Here is a 15,811-nt window from a genome sequence, read left to right on the forward strand (position 1 = left end):
GTTAAAATCTCAGAAAATTTGGTTTAGGGTTTCATGACCCATCTCTCAGGAATAAAAAAAATCAAAAATGAAAAAAATGGATGCACTTTTCCACCTAATGTAAAATGTTACCATCTAACATGTTGACCACTCATTTATGTGTTTTTAATTTAAAAAAAAAGGGTTTTGGTTTGTCGAGATGCTACTTAGAAAGCACCCTCATATAATAAATGAGGAATTATTTGAATGATTAAAATTGTATTGAAGACTGCTCCTTTAAATGAGCGGTGTCGTAGAGCCTACATGAATGAAGCCACGTGATCAAACATCACATGACGTCTGATGATTTCGGTACAAGAGAAAGAGAATCCGAGCAACAATAACACATTTACACATCTGATTTCACTCAAACACACTCTGGATTCTGGACTCTGGATAGAGAAAGGCTTCTGTTGTTCGGGTGAGTCGACTCGATTATTGTTTCATGAAATGTGTGAGAATGTTGTTGTGCTGAGTGTGCATGCACGCCTCCCACTTGCTGTCATATTATATCAATAGCAAATACCTAAAGCAGCAATTAAGCGCACGCGCATTTATGTTGATTTACAGCTGCAAACGAGCTGCTTTGTGTCGTGTCGTAAACATATTTAATAAGCGTGATTGGAATCAGAGGCGCGCACGTCTATGGGGATTCCCTGTGTGTGTTGCTGTGAATTAGAGGTATTATAGTGACAGCTAGGGGGATGTGCAGAAATGTGTGGATTGCACACACACACATACACACACCAGCACAAAGCTGCTGTTTCATCATAAGGGCGCAGTGTGTTTCAGCACCAGGTAAGGCGCGTGTGTTTGTCAATAATATGCAATATTGAGATGTATTGATTTCTGATTGGGGGGATTTGTTCTTTTACTCTGCAGTTTTTCAGATCTAGGTAAAAATCGGAGTGAAAGAAGATTTAATCAAACCGTAGATGCTGATTCATCATAATAATGCTGCTCGGTTTATGAATTTTTCTCAGATGAGGAATCTACATCCCACATTTGTCAGCGTGATGATCGTGCGCTTTATAGTATGACACTCAAATCACAGATGATATCGTGTCGATTAATAAACGTTGTTCAGAGACCTTTAAAAAGACCTGTTTGAATGCTCGTATGTTTGCAGGGTTTTAATTCTGTCATAAGTGATTTCCAGTTTAGATTATCCTTTTTTGATAAATAAGAATTATCTAAGGCTACCTTTCTGAATTTGCTTGCTTTTATAATATGATATGCATATGAAAACATGTATCTGAGCATCTCCAGCACTCATTATTGAAATAAGGATCTCTATTGAGCTGATGTTAGAGACTGTGCATGGAAAAAAATGGAAAATGCATGTGATTTTGGGTTATTTTTGCAGTATACGAGTTAAATATTTGAAGAGTTCAGATGCAAAAGCCTCTAAGTGCCATTTGAAATTTTCTTCTAAAATGATAATTTTTATCAAGCTTGTATATTTAAGTTCAGTGATTTCTCTTAAATGGCAATGATAATTACCTATTAATTGTTATTTAAGTGAAATTACTAAACTTAAATATACAAGTTTGATAAAAATCATCATTAAAGAAGAAAATTTCAAATGGCATTTAGAGGCTTTTGCATCTGAACTCTTCATTTGAACACAGCTCTAATCTGGTGTTATATTTTCTGGAGTTTTGTATTGCTACAAAAAAACAAAACAAAGATCAAATTTAAAAACATGGCCAATACTGTATGTGTTGTCAATTGATGTAAGCTGTAACAATTGAATGGTCATTTAACCATAGGGTTTTCAGTAATACAGTTATGACAATCATAAATCCAAATTTAATATCATTTATAAACTGTCAAATATACACTGTATTATCAGAAATAGTAAACAAAATTGCCCTGAGTCTGACCTGTTAATGATATGAAAATGTCTTGAGAACACAGTTCAATCTTATATTCAAACGCTATTGTGATTTTATTGTGCGCATATTACAAAAATATGAAGATATTTGACAGATCTTCAACAAAAAAATGATTCAGAGGATTTTTTGTGTGGCCCACATTCATGCATTTGGACACATCTGTGTAATGAGACTTTTGACCTACTCAGCAATGACTTTGGGCAAGCCTGGCATTAATACGCATCTCTCTGAATGTAATGGCACCTGAGCAGACGAGCGCTTCATCAAGCAGCAGGGGTTTAGATTCATTTGAAAGATGTCCTATGGTCTGTGGTTCCATCATTCCAGCTTTGTCTGTGACTGGTTTTTCTGCTCGAAGTGCTCTACCATTCATCGGCTGAAGGTTTGCTGGGACAGGAGTTGATGCAACCTGAAGAAAGTGTGTAATGTGTGGAGGAGGTGCTCCGTTTCTAATGCGGTCTCTGCAGAAACGAGTCCCTCAGTCCTTCTGTGATTTCTGAATGCAGCGCTCGGGACTCCAGGAGAGATCAGTAGGGTTTTGGGGGGCGTTGGGAGGGGTGTCTGATGAAACTCAGTGTAAGTGAGAGAGTCTTTTTTTTTTACCGCAGTTGTCTTTCTCTTGCTGTTGCTATGTGTTTTTTCTTTCTTTCTTTGAGACGTAACACCGTGCAAGAGTGTTTTATTCGAAGATGTTAATGTACGGTAGAATTAAAGCAGAATAAGCCTGCATCAAAGAGCTCCAGTTTAACAAACAATTGGGTTTAAAGACAAATAACTTTCAAGTTTTATTTTTTCTGCCATATACTGTATTCTAATTTTAACTAGTCTGGATTAAGACTGTAATTTAACCATTTTGGTTCCTATATTCTAATTCCCAGTTCCTTAACTATTATTTTTCTTTTCCCCACATACCATGTACTTTCATCGAGGAAAAATCGGGTGTTCAAGAACTGTTAATGAAACCAAACAACATGAAAACAACATGAAAATTCAGTGTTGTATCAAGTAAAATACCATATATATATATATATATATTTTTTTTTTATATATATATATATATATTTTAGGGCTGTCAAACGATTAATCGCGATTAATTGCATCCAAAATAAAAGTTTGTGTTTACATAATATGTGGGTGCACTGTGTATAATTATTTTGTGTGTATATATATATATATATATATATATATATATATATAAATACACACACATGCATGTATATTTAAGAAAAAAATATTATTGATGTTTAAAATATTTATTTTTATATATAATATAACTTATATGAAGAGTTCAGATGCAAAAGCCTCTAAATGCCATTTGAAATTTTCTTCTTTAATGATGATTTTTATCAAACTTGTATATTTAAGTTCAGTAATTTCACTTAAATAACAATTAATAGGTAATTATCATTGCCATTTAAGTGAAATCACTGAACTTAAATATACAAGCTTGATAAAAAAGATCATTCTAGAAGAAAATTTCAAATGGCACTTAGAGGCTTTTGCATCTGAACTCTTCATATATAGATCTATATACAGTATATACATGAAAATATTTCTTAAATGTATACAAGCATGTGTGTGTATTTATATATATATATAAAATAATTATACACAGTGCACATATATTATGTAAACACAAACTTTTATTTTGGAATCGTTTGACAGCCCTAATATTTATGTATATATATATATGTGATAGGTTTATAAACCTATGAATACTAAGGAGTCCATGGTTTCTGTGTTAACCGATTATTCTGTAGACATCTTTTGAAAACGAAACAATTGCGTGAGTTTGAAGAAGATAAAATTAATTAACTTTTTAAATACATTTTTAAAAAGTCAGAGTTGTGTTAATATATATACTTTTTTGTTTAAAAAAAAGTAAAAAAAAAAAAAAAACGTAATTATGAGAAGTGCCCTTTTTTCACTTGAGCCCCTGTGCACGTCCCTGTGTGTGTGTGTGTATACATCCACGTCACTTAGTCACTTAAAACGGATATAATAATAATTATAATAGAACAACGGTGGCTTCTAATTTTAATTTCAAATGTTACGTTTTTACTTCCTATTGAGGTTGCATGAGAGCATTTATCCACCAACCTTGATTGCAAACAATATGGTCGAGATTCCTGTTTGTATTACAGTTTGTCAGAGAAGTTTCGCTCACAGTGAATTGAAGATGCGACCCCGTGAGGGAACACCGACTTTCATTCCAGCAGAATTGTACAATGGACATCGCTGAACTTCCACATACATGTCAGATCATTATCAGTGCTTTTTTGCCGATGACCTCTTTTAGCTGGTCAACAGGTCATTCAGAGTTGTTTATTAAAGGTAGCTATGAAACGCCTTGTGTCCGGTTCTTTTTTTTACACTGTAAAAATGAATATGCTTTAAATATTATGAATCAATAAAATTGTGGCAACAGATTACAAGCAATGTTATTCATTAAATTGAACAAATTAGAATTGAGTAATAGTTAATCAAATTAATTCCTTAAACGTTAACCATTTCAAATTAGTAAAGTTTACACCAAAAAAATTAAACAAAAATATCTCACTAACAGACAGACGTCAAAGATTATTTAAGAACTCTTTATTTTAAATTGCCAACATTGAAGACACCTGATGATAACAAGCAGAATCACTGAAGGAGAAAACTGTCATTTTAAAACAAACCTAAAACAAACACTGATCACCATAATGGTGACTTAAATGCATCTTTTTGGGGGGGTTTTGTACATTTTACTCATTTTAAATGGTAAACTTTTAAGGAATTATTTATTACTCAATTCTATTGTTAAATTGAATTTATAATATTGCTTGTAATCTTTTGCCACAATTTTTTTTAATAGATAAAGCGCATTCATTTTCACAGTGTACATTTGATTTATTTGTTAACTCGACGCAATATTTGCCAGATTTACTTCAAGTGCACTTCTCCCCCGTATTTTAACTCAGGAAATAAATGTTAGCTTATGGGTTATGAAAAGCTGTTTTGCATTCCAAGCCTTGCCCGTGTGTGCGGCTTTGCAAAATCAATTCAGCATTAGATAGAAACTCAAATCTTTTTTTTTTTTTTACAATGTTTGAGGGTGACTCCAAATGTCATTAATGAATCTGCTTTTCATTGAGCTTTTTATTTCAAAAGTTGGACTCCATTGTGTTTACATCTGACTATGAGGCTTTTTTCCCTGCAATGTAAGCAGGGTTGACTTTAAGAGAATACTTCTCGAGATGCTTTTGGCCCACTCCTCTATCACTGTCTATCTATCAGCAGTGCTACTACCTCCGGGTTATTGACTGTTAATGGTGCGTCGTCACTTCTTCACCGCTGAAACTTCAGAATAATTTGCATCTCCTTTTCACGCTCTGAATAGCCGCTAGTTTATGGCTTCCCTGCCCTCTGTGCATAAATTGATGCCCGTCTTGAAGAAACACAACCCTAGCCATCAGCCGAGTCTGATTTTTAATTTGCAGTTAAATTGTGCTCGACACACGGAGCTTGTTTTATAATTGACTTGACTCCGTTGAAGGGAGAGATGATTAGATCTGCATAAAACTACTCGTCTCCTCTTCTTTTTATCCTTTCTGGTTGAACTTGATGAGGCAGATCAGAGAGAGGTGCTGATCATGCATGAAATGAAATGCAGGGTTTCTAAGCCAGTCTTCAATATGGGGCATCAGGGCTTCTGAGAGGTCAGCAGGTTAGAAAATGACTTGCATGCACATTAGTATCCTGAAACCTGATGATGGCTTTCACTAAATGTCTATTTCCATTATGATCGTTCTTCTCTCTAGCTGTGCTCTGTATCATGGCAGCTCTAGGGATTGGCTAATGGGGTTTAAAGGCTTACTTTAACCAAAAATGATCATTCTGTCATCATTTACTTACACTCATGTCGTTAAAAAAACTCTATGGTTTCCTTTCTTCTGTTGCACATCGATTTCCTGTCTTCCTGAGTGGATTGGGTTTGTTGTTGATTGCTCCATATAGGCCTAACCTAGCTTTGTTTTAATCTCTTGTTTCTATCTTTCCTTGCTATTTATATTTCATATATCCTCACAATATATCTACACTCACCTAAAGGATTATTAGGAACACCTGCTCAATTTCTCATTTATCTAATCAACCAATCACATGGCAGTTGCTTCAGTGCATTTAGGGGTGTGGTCCTGGTCAAGACAATCTCCTGAACTCCAAACTGAATGTCAGAATGGGAAAGAAAGGTGATTTAAGCAATTTTGAGCGTGGCATGGTTGTTGGTCTCTGAGTATTTCACAATCTGCTCAGTTACTGGGATTTTCACACACAACCATTTCTAGGGTTTACAAAGAATGGTGTGAAAAGGGAAAAACATCCAGTATGCGGCAGTCCTGTGGGCGAAAATGCCTTGTTGATGCGAGAGGTCAGAGGAGAATGGGCTGACTGATTCAAGCTGATAGAAGAGCAACTTTGACTGAAATAACCACTCGTTACAACCGAGGTATGCAGCAAAGCATTTGTGAAGCCACAACACACACAACCTTGAGGTGGATGGGCTACAACAGCAGAAGACCCCACCGGGTACCACTCATCTCCACTACAAATAGGAAAAAGAGGCGACGATTTGCAAGAGCTCACCAAAATTGGACAGTTGAAGACTGGAAAAATGTTGCCTGGTCTGATGAGTCTCGATTTCTGTTGAACATTCAGATGGTAGAGTCAGAATTTGGCGTAAACAGAATGAGAACATGGATCCATCATGCCTTGTTAGCACTGTGCAGGCTGGTGGTAGTGGTGTAATGGTGTGAGGGATGTGTTCTTGGCACACTTTAGGCCCCTTAGTGCCAATTGGTCATCGTTTAAATGCCACAGTCTACCTGAGCATTGTTTCTGACCATGTCCATCCCTTTATGGCCACCATGTCCCCATCTTCTGATGGCTACTTCCAGCAGGATAATGCACCATGTCACAAAGCTCGAGTCATTTCAAATTGGTTTCTTGAACTTGACAATGAGTTGACTGTACTAAAATGGCCCCCACAGTCACCAGATCTCAACCCAATAGAGCATCTTTGGGATGTGGTGGAACGGGAGCTTCGTGCCCTGGATGTGCATCCCACAACTCTCCATCAACTGCAAGATGCTATCCTATCAATATGGGCCAACATTTCTAAAGAATGCTTTCAGCACCTTGTTGAATCAGGTCAAACACAGTAAAGTGTTCCTAATAATCCTCAAAAAACAAGAGTGTCACATTAATCTGATATCATTAGCTTGAGGCATGTCTTCTCCTGTTATTGTCACTTCTTGCACTGCCTGCCACATGTATAGTATAGTCTTCTTAGCAGAGGGCTACACATGTGGTGAAAGCAGAGAAATAGACAGGCTGACAGAGAAGATTTCAGAACTAGAGACACGAATGCAAGGGCTTTAGATACTGCTTTGGATGTGACTAGCTTAGTGAACACTGTACATTGTTCGGTTTTTGGCTCTTGGGTGACCATGAGACGCTGTAGTCACTGGGTAAAACACTGCTCTTCCGTTCCAATAACAACATTAAACCGGTTCTCCCCACTCAGTGAAACACCCACTGATAATCCTGTTGAATGTGCCCTATAGTTATTGGCGATTCTATTACACAGAACGTGAAAATAGAGACACCTGCCTCCATAGTCGCATGTTTCCCGAGAGCCAGAGTGCCTGATATCACAGCAAATTTAGAAGTGATGTTTGACTTCGTCAGTCGGAGATCACTAAAATTAATGTTAACTTGCAAGTATGATGTCAATTTGCTCTGGGCCTCTTCCTGTTCGCCAGAGTGATGAGATAGGTAGTAGGCTGTCCTCACTCAATGGCTGGCTGTCTAAATGGTGTCCATAAAATAACATAGGGTTCATAGACAATTGGAAAAAATTTGGGATAGACCTGACTTGTGCCGCTCTTCTCTCTAGTAATGTGGCACATAGTCTTCGAATTGAACCGTGACTTTCTGGGGCCCAGGTCTGGAAGCAGACAGACAGGGTAAACTGACCGTCTGCCAACGGCCTATAAATCCCAACACATAGAGGATTCTTTCACCTGGATATCATCATATAGGTCTAGAGCTTGCTTGCAGAAACTTCTCTTGTGTGCTCTCCGCATGTTGTTTGAATTCCCTGCTGTAATGCGATCTCATGCGTAAATTGGATTGAACGAGCTCTTTCTCATGAATAGATGCAGTGAACGGCTCAAACCCAGCTGGCTATTCTACCTCACATTTTGTGACGTGACTTCGACTTTGGTTATTTTTTAGCAATTTCATTCTTCTGGGTTGAAAATCAATTTACACTTATTAAAGGGATAGTTCACTTTGAAATTAATTTTTGATATTTTTTATCTTACCTCAAGGCCATCCAAGATGTAGGTGTCTTTGTTTCCACAGTAATTTCAATTTTGACATTTTTCTGTCAAACCGTAGTTGTCTATCAGTCATACACTGGAGGCTACTAAGGGGGTCCACCTCAAAGAGCATGCACTGAGAAGTCAAAATTAAACATAATTTAATGACTCGTAAATGCAAGTACACATTGATGGCCTAAGACACGAAACGAGCGGTTTGTGTGACAAAAACGAACAGTATTTATATTGTTTTTACCTCGTGTAATCCAAGTGATCTGAATCAGTTGTTCAATGTCCAACTGAACCAAACTGAATCAGTTCAATGTTACGCCGGAAGTGATCGCTTGCGTGTGACGTCACTCAATATTTATGCGGAGATTTCGGAAGTTTTACCTTTTACTAAACATATTTAGATATACCGAAATCGTCTTCCATTGCGGTTTCCCATATATCTAAATATGTTTAGTGAAAGGTAGAACTTCCAAAATCTCTGTATAAACAAAGAGTGACGTCGGCGCGCAAGCGATCACTTCCAGCGCATGCGCAGACCGAAGCGCCCGTGCCGTCAGATCATTTTGTCATGGCTATGATTACAAGAGGTAAAACGATATAAATACTGTTCGTTTTCTCACACAAACCGTTTGTTTCGTGTCTTAGGCCCTAAGACACGAAACAAACGGTTTGTGTGAGAAAACGAACAGTATTTATAGGCCATCAATGTGTACTTACATTTACGAGTCATTAAATCATGTTTAATTTGGACTTCTCTGTGCATGCTCTTTGAGGTGGACCGATTGAGAACCCCCTTCACCTCCAGTGTATGACTGACAGACAACAACGGTTTGACCAAAAAATGTCAAAATTGAAAATGCTGTGGAAACAAAGACACCTACATCTTGAATCCCCTTGAGGTAAGATAAAACATATCAAAAATTAATTTCAAAGTGAACTATCCCTTTAATCAAATGGATGAGTGCTTTTAGTGTTTTCAGTGATGTGCAGCCTGAACATTTGGGTTCAAAGGTGTTTTGGGGTTTCATGACCCTTTAAGGTCTTCCTGCTGTATTTCCCGCCAAAATAAAAGCTCAATGGTTTAAAGGGGTGGTAAAACACATTTTTTCGAAGGCTTAATTGTGTTTGTGGGGTGCACTGTAACACGAGTTCATGCTTAGTTTTTAAAAAATGTCATTATTTTTCATATATTTTATATTTATTCTACACTGCTCTGTCCCTCTTTGTAAAAACGGTCTGATGGTTTCTGGGTTCAATGAAGCCAGTCCCTCAAAAATAAACAATGGGCTCAGATTGGTTCGCTGGCCCAGTGTGTTGTGATTCGCTCAGATCTCTCTATATGGCTCTGGATTCGCTAACCGCCTGGTGCACGTTTTTCGGAAACGTCACGGACCTTACCTTTACCGGTAGTTTGTTTATTATAAACAATGGCGTCAATAAAACCATACAAATTTGAGCCCGAATCGAACCCAGAGAATGTTAGTGAAGATGTTTGAGCAGAACCTGTTTAAGAATGGCTGTTTCAGAATAGTTTTTTTGTTGTTGTTGTCATGTTTTATTATAACATTGAGTATTTAAAGTCCCCGTGAACCGGAAGTTGCAAACGATTTTTCTCCAGTGCTGTGACGTATTTCCAAGTGAAACGGAATATTGAACAGAGGGCAGGGTTTTACTCTAGCGCTCCTCCTCTCCATCTCTCGCTCATAGCAAACTAACGGTTTGAGGGGAGTGGTTAAGCGTTTCCCCACCCAAACTGTGAAACCTACGTCATCAGAAAAAGAAACCGTTCCAGACCGGAAGTAACTTTTCAGATTTTGATTAAAGATTACTAAGGTGAAACATTTTTTTTAATATATATTCACTTGCACGGATTAATTGTTCACCACAATACTAGTAATATGCGCTAACAAAGTATTTACTATTTAGTATTTACCTATTTAGGTTCAATTTTGATTTCACGGGGACTTTAACAATAATAATATTATAATACGTTTTTACTTTAGTAAAGTCACCTTTATTTAGAGAGCGCTTTTTACAATACACATTGTTTCAAAGCAGCAATAATCAAATAACGATTTTATTATTTATTAATGTGCTCAGAATTATGTTTCATGCTCCTTTATTTATTGTATGAGAAGCAATCATGGAGTGATATGAGAAAGTGGATAAAGCTTGTTATAAAGAAATGCTTTACAAAAAAAAAAAAAATCAGGTGTTCCAACGAGCCGTGTGTGTCTTCAGTGTTTTATTTTATTGATAGGTCACATTGTGCTGTAGAGGACAGGTAAATGGGGCAGGTCGGTGTTTCTTAAGCATAGCCCGGCCGAATGGCATCCATCTGTGGACTAGTCCTAGTCCCTGAGGACTCGGTGAAGGAAAGCAATCATTAACACATGACACAAGGGCATAAGGCCACAGTGCTTTTGTTGGCTCAGCATTTATCATATGTATGCATACTGTAATTTATGTATCATTGCATCCTCTAAATTTATGAATGCTGCCAGGGTTTGAAGGTTGGAAATGAATGCTCTAGTCATTTAAGTTTAGCTACACAACTTCCTAATTGGTGCCTTGGTTGGGGACCTTGCTGAGATCAGGGGTTTTTACCCTTCATTTTGCAAGCTAGCCCAAATGTGCAGAGGATGCATTTTTCACAAGGCTGTTTCCTCCAACCATCCCCCCCCCCCCCCCCATGTTCCCTTGCTCTATTTATTCTTTTATTTCTCCTCCTTTCTGTTTCTTTCTCTTCATTTATTCACCTGCCCTCTTGTTAATGCCGTAACTCAGTGTTTTCATTCAGGTTTTCAAGCACTTTCCTAAAGCAAAAAACAAACTGTGCTAATAAACACAGGGCGCTGCAATACGACCAGGGGAAAAAAAATCCTAATCATAACCTTTATCTTCACGCCAAAATCATATGAAATATTTGTTTCTAGGGCGCCGTGAGCCTAGAGACTCAAACTACTAAATGAATACCATGAATGTAAAATAAATAAAGTTTATAAGATACGTAAAATACAAGTGATTAAAGCCCAAAAGCATACTTCAACCGTCCACATTTTGCAACCGTCAGCTTGCTGTAATTTCCATCATCAGGATGGTCCGCAGATATACACCCACATGCAGGCCAATTTTTTTCCCACACGAATGGCGCATGTAAAACAGCGCATGCGCTAGCCAAATATTGAGACAGAAGAGTCCACTTGGTGGCAATACTCAAAGTTGTAATAGTTGTGAAGACTCCTGTTGTGTGTTTGTGTATTCTCTCTGTGCTGATATAGTTTGTTTTCTCTTTTGAGGTTAAGTTCTGCACCTGCAAGCCTGTTCGGTAACGGCGTTCTGGTTGGAATATGAGATGGGAGAGTGTCGATTCGGGAGGGAGAGCTGATGTTGTGCTCCTATACCTGTTTCCAGCTACGTGATTGTTAAAGGGTTAGTTCACCCAAAAATGAAAATTAAGTCATTAATTACTCACCCCCATGCTGTACCAACCCCGTAAGACCTTCGTTCGTCTTCGGAACACAAATGAAGATATTTTTGATTAAATTTGAGAGCTGTATAACAACCACATTGGCTCCTAAGGGACTGCCTCTTGACGGCCCAGAAAGTCAATGAAGAAAATGTTTAAATATCCTAAGTGACTACCGTGGCTCAACTATATGTTTATCAAGCGACGCGAATACTTTTTGTGCGAAAAAACAAACAAAAATAATGAGTTTATTCGACTATTTCTTTTCTTCCTTGTAGGCCAGAACGAGAATTCCTTAGATTTCCACGACGCATGCGCGAGAATTGCGATCTGCTTACACCAGCTTAGATCGCAATTCTCGCGCATGCGTCGTGGAAATCTATAAGGAAGTCTCGTTCTGGCCTACAAGGAAGAAAAGAAATAGTCGAATAAACTCGTTATTTTTGTGTGTTTTTTGGCACAAAAAGTTTTCGCGTCGCTTGATAAACATATAGTTGAGCCACGGTAGTCACTTGGGATATTTAAACATTTTCTTCATTGACTTTTTGGGCCGTCAAGAGGCAGTCCCTTAGGAGCCAATGTGGTAGTTATACAGCTCTCAAATTTAATCAAAAATATCTTCATTTGTGTTCCGAAGACGAACGAAGGTCTTACGGGGTTGGTACAGCATGGGGGTGAGTAATTAATGACTTAATTTTCATTTTTGGGTGAACTAACCCTTTAAGGTCACTGTTTAAGCTCTTGTTATGAGCTAAAAGAGGTGATATGGGAGTCTATGCAGTCATACCAATAAACAGTTAAACTTCTTTATGAGGATCTCAACCATTTATATTAAAGGACACTTTCGATTTTTTTCACTTTAGAGAGGTACGTCGATTTCTTGGAATGGTTGGGTACTACCGGTGTTTCTGTAAGAATCTCTCAAGTGTACTGTACACTCTCAGAAAAAAAGGTACAAAAGTTGTCACTGGGGCTGTACCTTTTCAAAAGGTACACTTTTGTACCCAAAAGATGCATATTGGTACCGTGGTACATTTTAGCACCTAAAATGGTACATTTTAGCACCTAAAATGTACAGATTAACACCTAAAATGTACATATTAACAGTTAAAATGGACATATTATGACCTAAAATGAACATATTAGCACCTAAAATGGACATATTAGGACCTAAAATTGACATATTAACACCTAAAATGTACATATTAGGACCTAAATGGACATATTAGCTCCTGAAATGTACATATTAGCTCCTAAAATGTACTTATTAGCACCTAAAATGTACATATTTACACCTAAAATGTACTTATTAGCACCTAAAATGTACATATTAACACCTAAAATGTACTTATTAGCACCTAAAATGGACAATTAACACCTAAACTGTACTTATTAGCACCTAAAATGTACATATTAACATAAACTGTACATATTAGCACCTAAAACGTATATATTAGCACCTAAAATGTACATATTAAGACCTAAAATTGTACATATTAGCACCTAAAATAGACAAAAGTTTACCTTTTGAAAAGGTACAACCCCACTGACAGCTTTTGTACCTTTTTTCTGAGAGTGTAGTTTCTCCGTTAACTTGATTATGCAGTCCGAAAGTTGGTTTTAATTGGACTAATGAGTGCCAACAGGCATTTCCGTCTGCAAAATCCCTTCTTCGCAGTTCTCCGGTGTTGTCGTCCCTGGACGTGTCCTGTCCGTTTCAAATGGAGGTGGATGCCAGTGCTGTGGGAGCTGTCCTTAATCATCATCAGCTAAGTTATTCAACAATTGAGAAGGAATCGTTAGCTCTTCTGCTGGCATTGCAACATTGTGATGTTTATGTGGGGCCCAGTATCTTTCCTGTCATACAGACCATAATCCATTAATTTTGAATGTGAGCCTTGTGCGTGTCCTGATGTCCAGTCAGCCGCCAATAAGTTGTTTCCTTTAATCATGTTGATCTGGTCCAACATCAAACACAGAGAGCAGGGTCAAGCTGGTGAGTTTGGACGTGTTCACGATGGGGTTGTCAAAGCTTGACGACAATAGACAAGAAATGCTGAAAAAATATCTTGATTATCTATCTATAAATTATAGGAACGTCTGTCTGTCTGTGTGTCTGTTATTCGCATATCTCTCAAACCGTTAGTCTGATGGATTTCAAACTTGACGGGCGTCTTGCTACAGGCACGATTAAGTGTAGTGCCAAGTTTGACGTTGTTTGGATCAGAAATGGAAAAGATCAGTAAATATATCGGTATAAGAAGCACACACTGAAGATGTTTCGATGATGTGGTTTAAAAATAAACATTCTGACATAAACACTCTGTCAACTAAACATTAAGACACTCGCCCGCGATCACCTCCAGTGGAATTCTAATGGAACTGCAACCAAGATGATACACAATGCAGACCCGCAGCACACCAGCACCAGAACCCCAGTGCCAAAACCGGAAGTAAGGGGCGGAGCTTAGGTTCGAAACTGAATAACGCCACCTAATGTAATTTGGAGGGTATTTTAGACATAAAATAGCTTTTATTGAACATGAAAAGTCCCACTCTCTACGTATGTATGTTATAATGCCACATTACAGTACAATAAGCATTTTAAAACATTGATTTTGTGTAATATAATTGTATATAATTATCCGTTTCATTGTATTATGAGTTACTTCCTGATCATGATGGTGAAAAAATAATACTTGAAACTTATTTAGTTTAATTAACTAACTTATTTAACTAAATTTAGTTTAATTATTTTAGGTAAGCAGTTCATACATACGTGTAGATTCATGAAGGTAAGACCTTTGTTTTTTTTTAATGGAGTTAACTCTTTATAATAAAGCTTTGAAAGATATAAAAACAAGCCTTGTAGGTTTTTAAAATTATACACAATTCGATAACTGATTAGATCTCTATGATATTTTATGTTCTATTTATTTATTTATTGCGTTTACAAAAATCTTAAATTGTTTTGATATTGAAGATATGTATTTGTAAGATGATTTTGATCATTTAATAAAAAAATAAATTAAAAAACGGATGGGCAATTTTTATAAAATATAGTTTATTTCACAAGAACATGTGCAGCATGCATTTTTTTTTTCGTGTAAAATAATAAAGTCAAAATCTAAAAAAGAGAGAGAAAATTCGGTGTTGTTTTAAACGAAACAAATAACCAGTTCAACCCTAGGCCTGTTTTATCACAACAATCTTGTATACATTTTACTTATCAAATGATGAACTCACTCTCAGGCCCATTTTGTCCTTACATTTTTGCTAAAATAACTATAATACAATAATAATAATTCCGCCCCTCCCTCACTTCCGGTTCTGGCGCTGCGGTTCTGAAACTGGTGGTGCTGCGGGTCTGCAGCTGGATATATCTCACACAATGGGGCTAATAGGAAGTGTCAAGGCTCTCCGTTAGACGGGCTCTGGCCATATCTACTTCAGCTTCTGTGTCCAAAAGTCCCAACATGAATAGCGTTGCTGATGTCACAGTCCCATTCCTTAGCCTATATAACCATCTGATAAAAACAAAAGCAAAAACAGATTAAAATAAATAAGTAAAAACAGAGACTGGAACTGTTTTGTTTGTTTGTTTTTTAACACAATATATTATATTATTTCTGTCTCTCTCTCAGCAGGGTACTCAAAGAAATGAATGTGTTGTAGTTTACATCAGTCTGGATGTGGAAATGGATGTGATGTGAAGGTTTGCAAAAATAGTAATGAATGTATTTGGATAGATCATTGTGATCTGTCTTTGTTTCAGCTAACCCTGCTGTAACCCACATCCAACAGGTCCTGCGGTGTTGTTATGCTTAGGGATTATTATTCTCAAGATGTCGGTAACACTTTACAATAAGGTTCATAAGTTAACGTTAGTTAACATGAACTAATAATGAACAGCACTTATACAGCATTTATTAATCTTTGTAAACGTTAATTTAAATATTTACTAATACTTTATCAAAATCTTGTTAACATTAGTTAATGCGCTGTGAACTAACAAGAACAAACAATGAACAGCTTTATTATCATTAACTAAC

At 37.0% G+C, this 15,811-nt stretch overlaps 1 protein-coding gene and 1 pseudogene across 2 annotated transcripts in view; both read left to right on the top strand.

Moving 5' to 3' along the window:
* The first annotated feature begins 305 nt into the window (after positions 1–305).
* mafga (MAF bZIP transcription factor G a) overlaps positions 306–15,811 on the top strand; it is a 33,412-nt gene continuing 17,906 nt past the window's right edge. The window contains exon 1 of one of the 2 annotated variants that reach the window (XM_039654889.2): positions 306–439. In XM_039654889.2, the coding sequence (XP_039510823.2) occupies positions 322–439 (118 nt within the window). In that variant the 5' untranslated portion in view covers positions 306–321. Of the gene's footprint in view, positions 440–532; positions 817–15,811 lie in introns of those variants that run through there. The other variant, XM_039654888.2, reaches the window with a different exon arrangement.
* LOC148982110 (uncharacterized) lies at positions 7,182–7,885 on the top strand (annotated as a pseudogene).

The sequence above is a fragment of the Pimephales promelas genome, chromosome 3, assembly GCF_988280905.1.
Source record: "Pimephales promelas chromosome 3, fPimPro1.hap1.1, whole genome shotgun sequence".
NCBI lineage: Eukaryota > Metazoa > Chordata > Actinopteri > Cypriniformes > Leuciscidae > Pimephales > Pimephales promelas.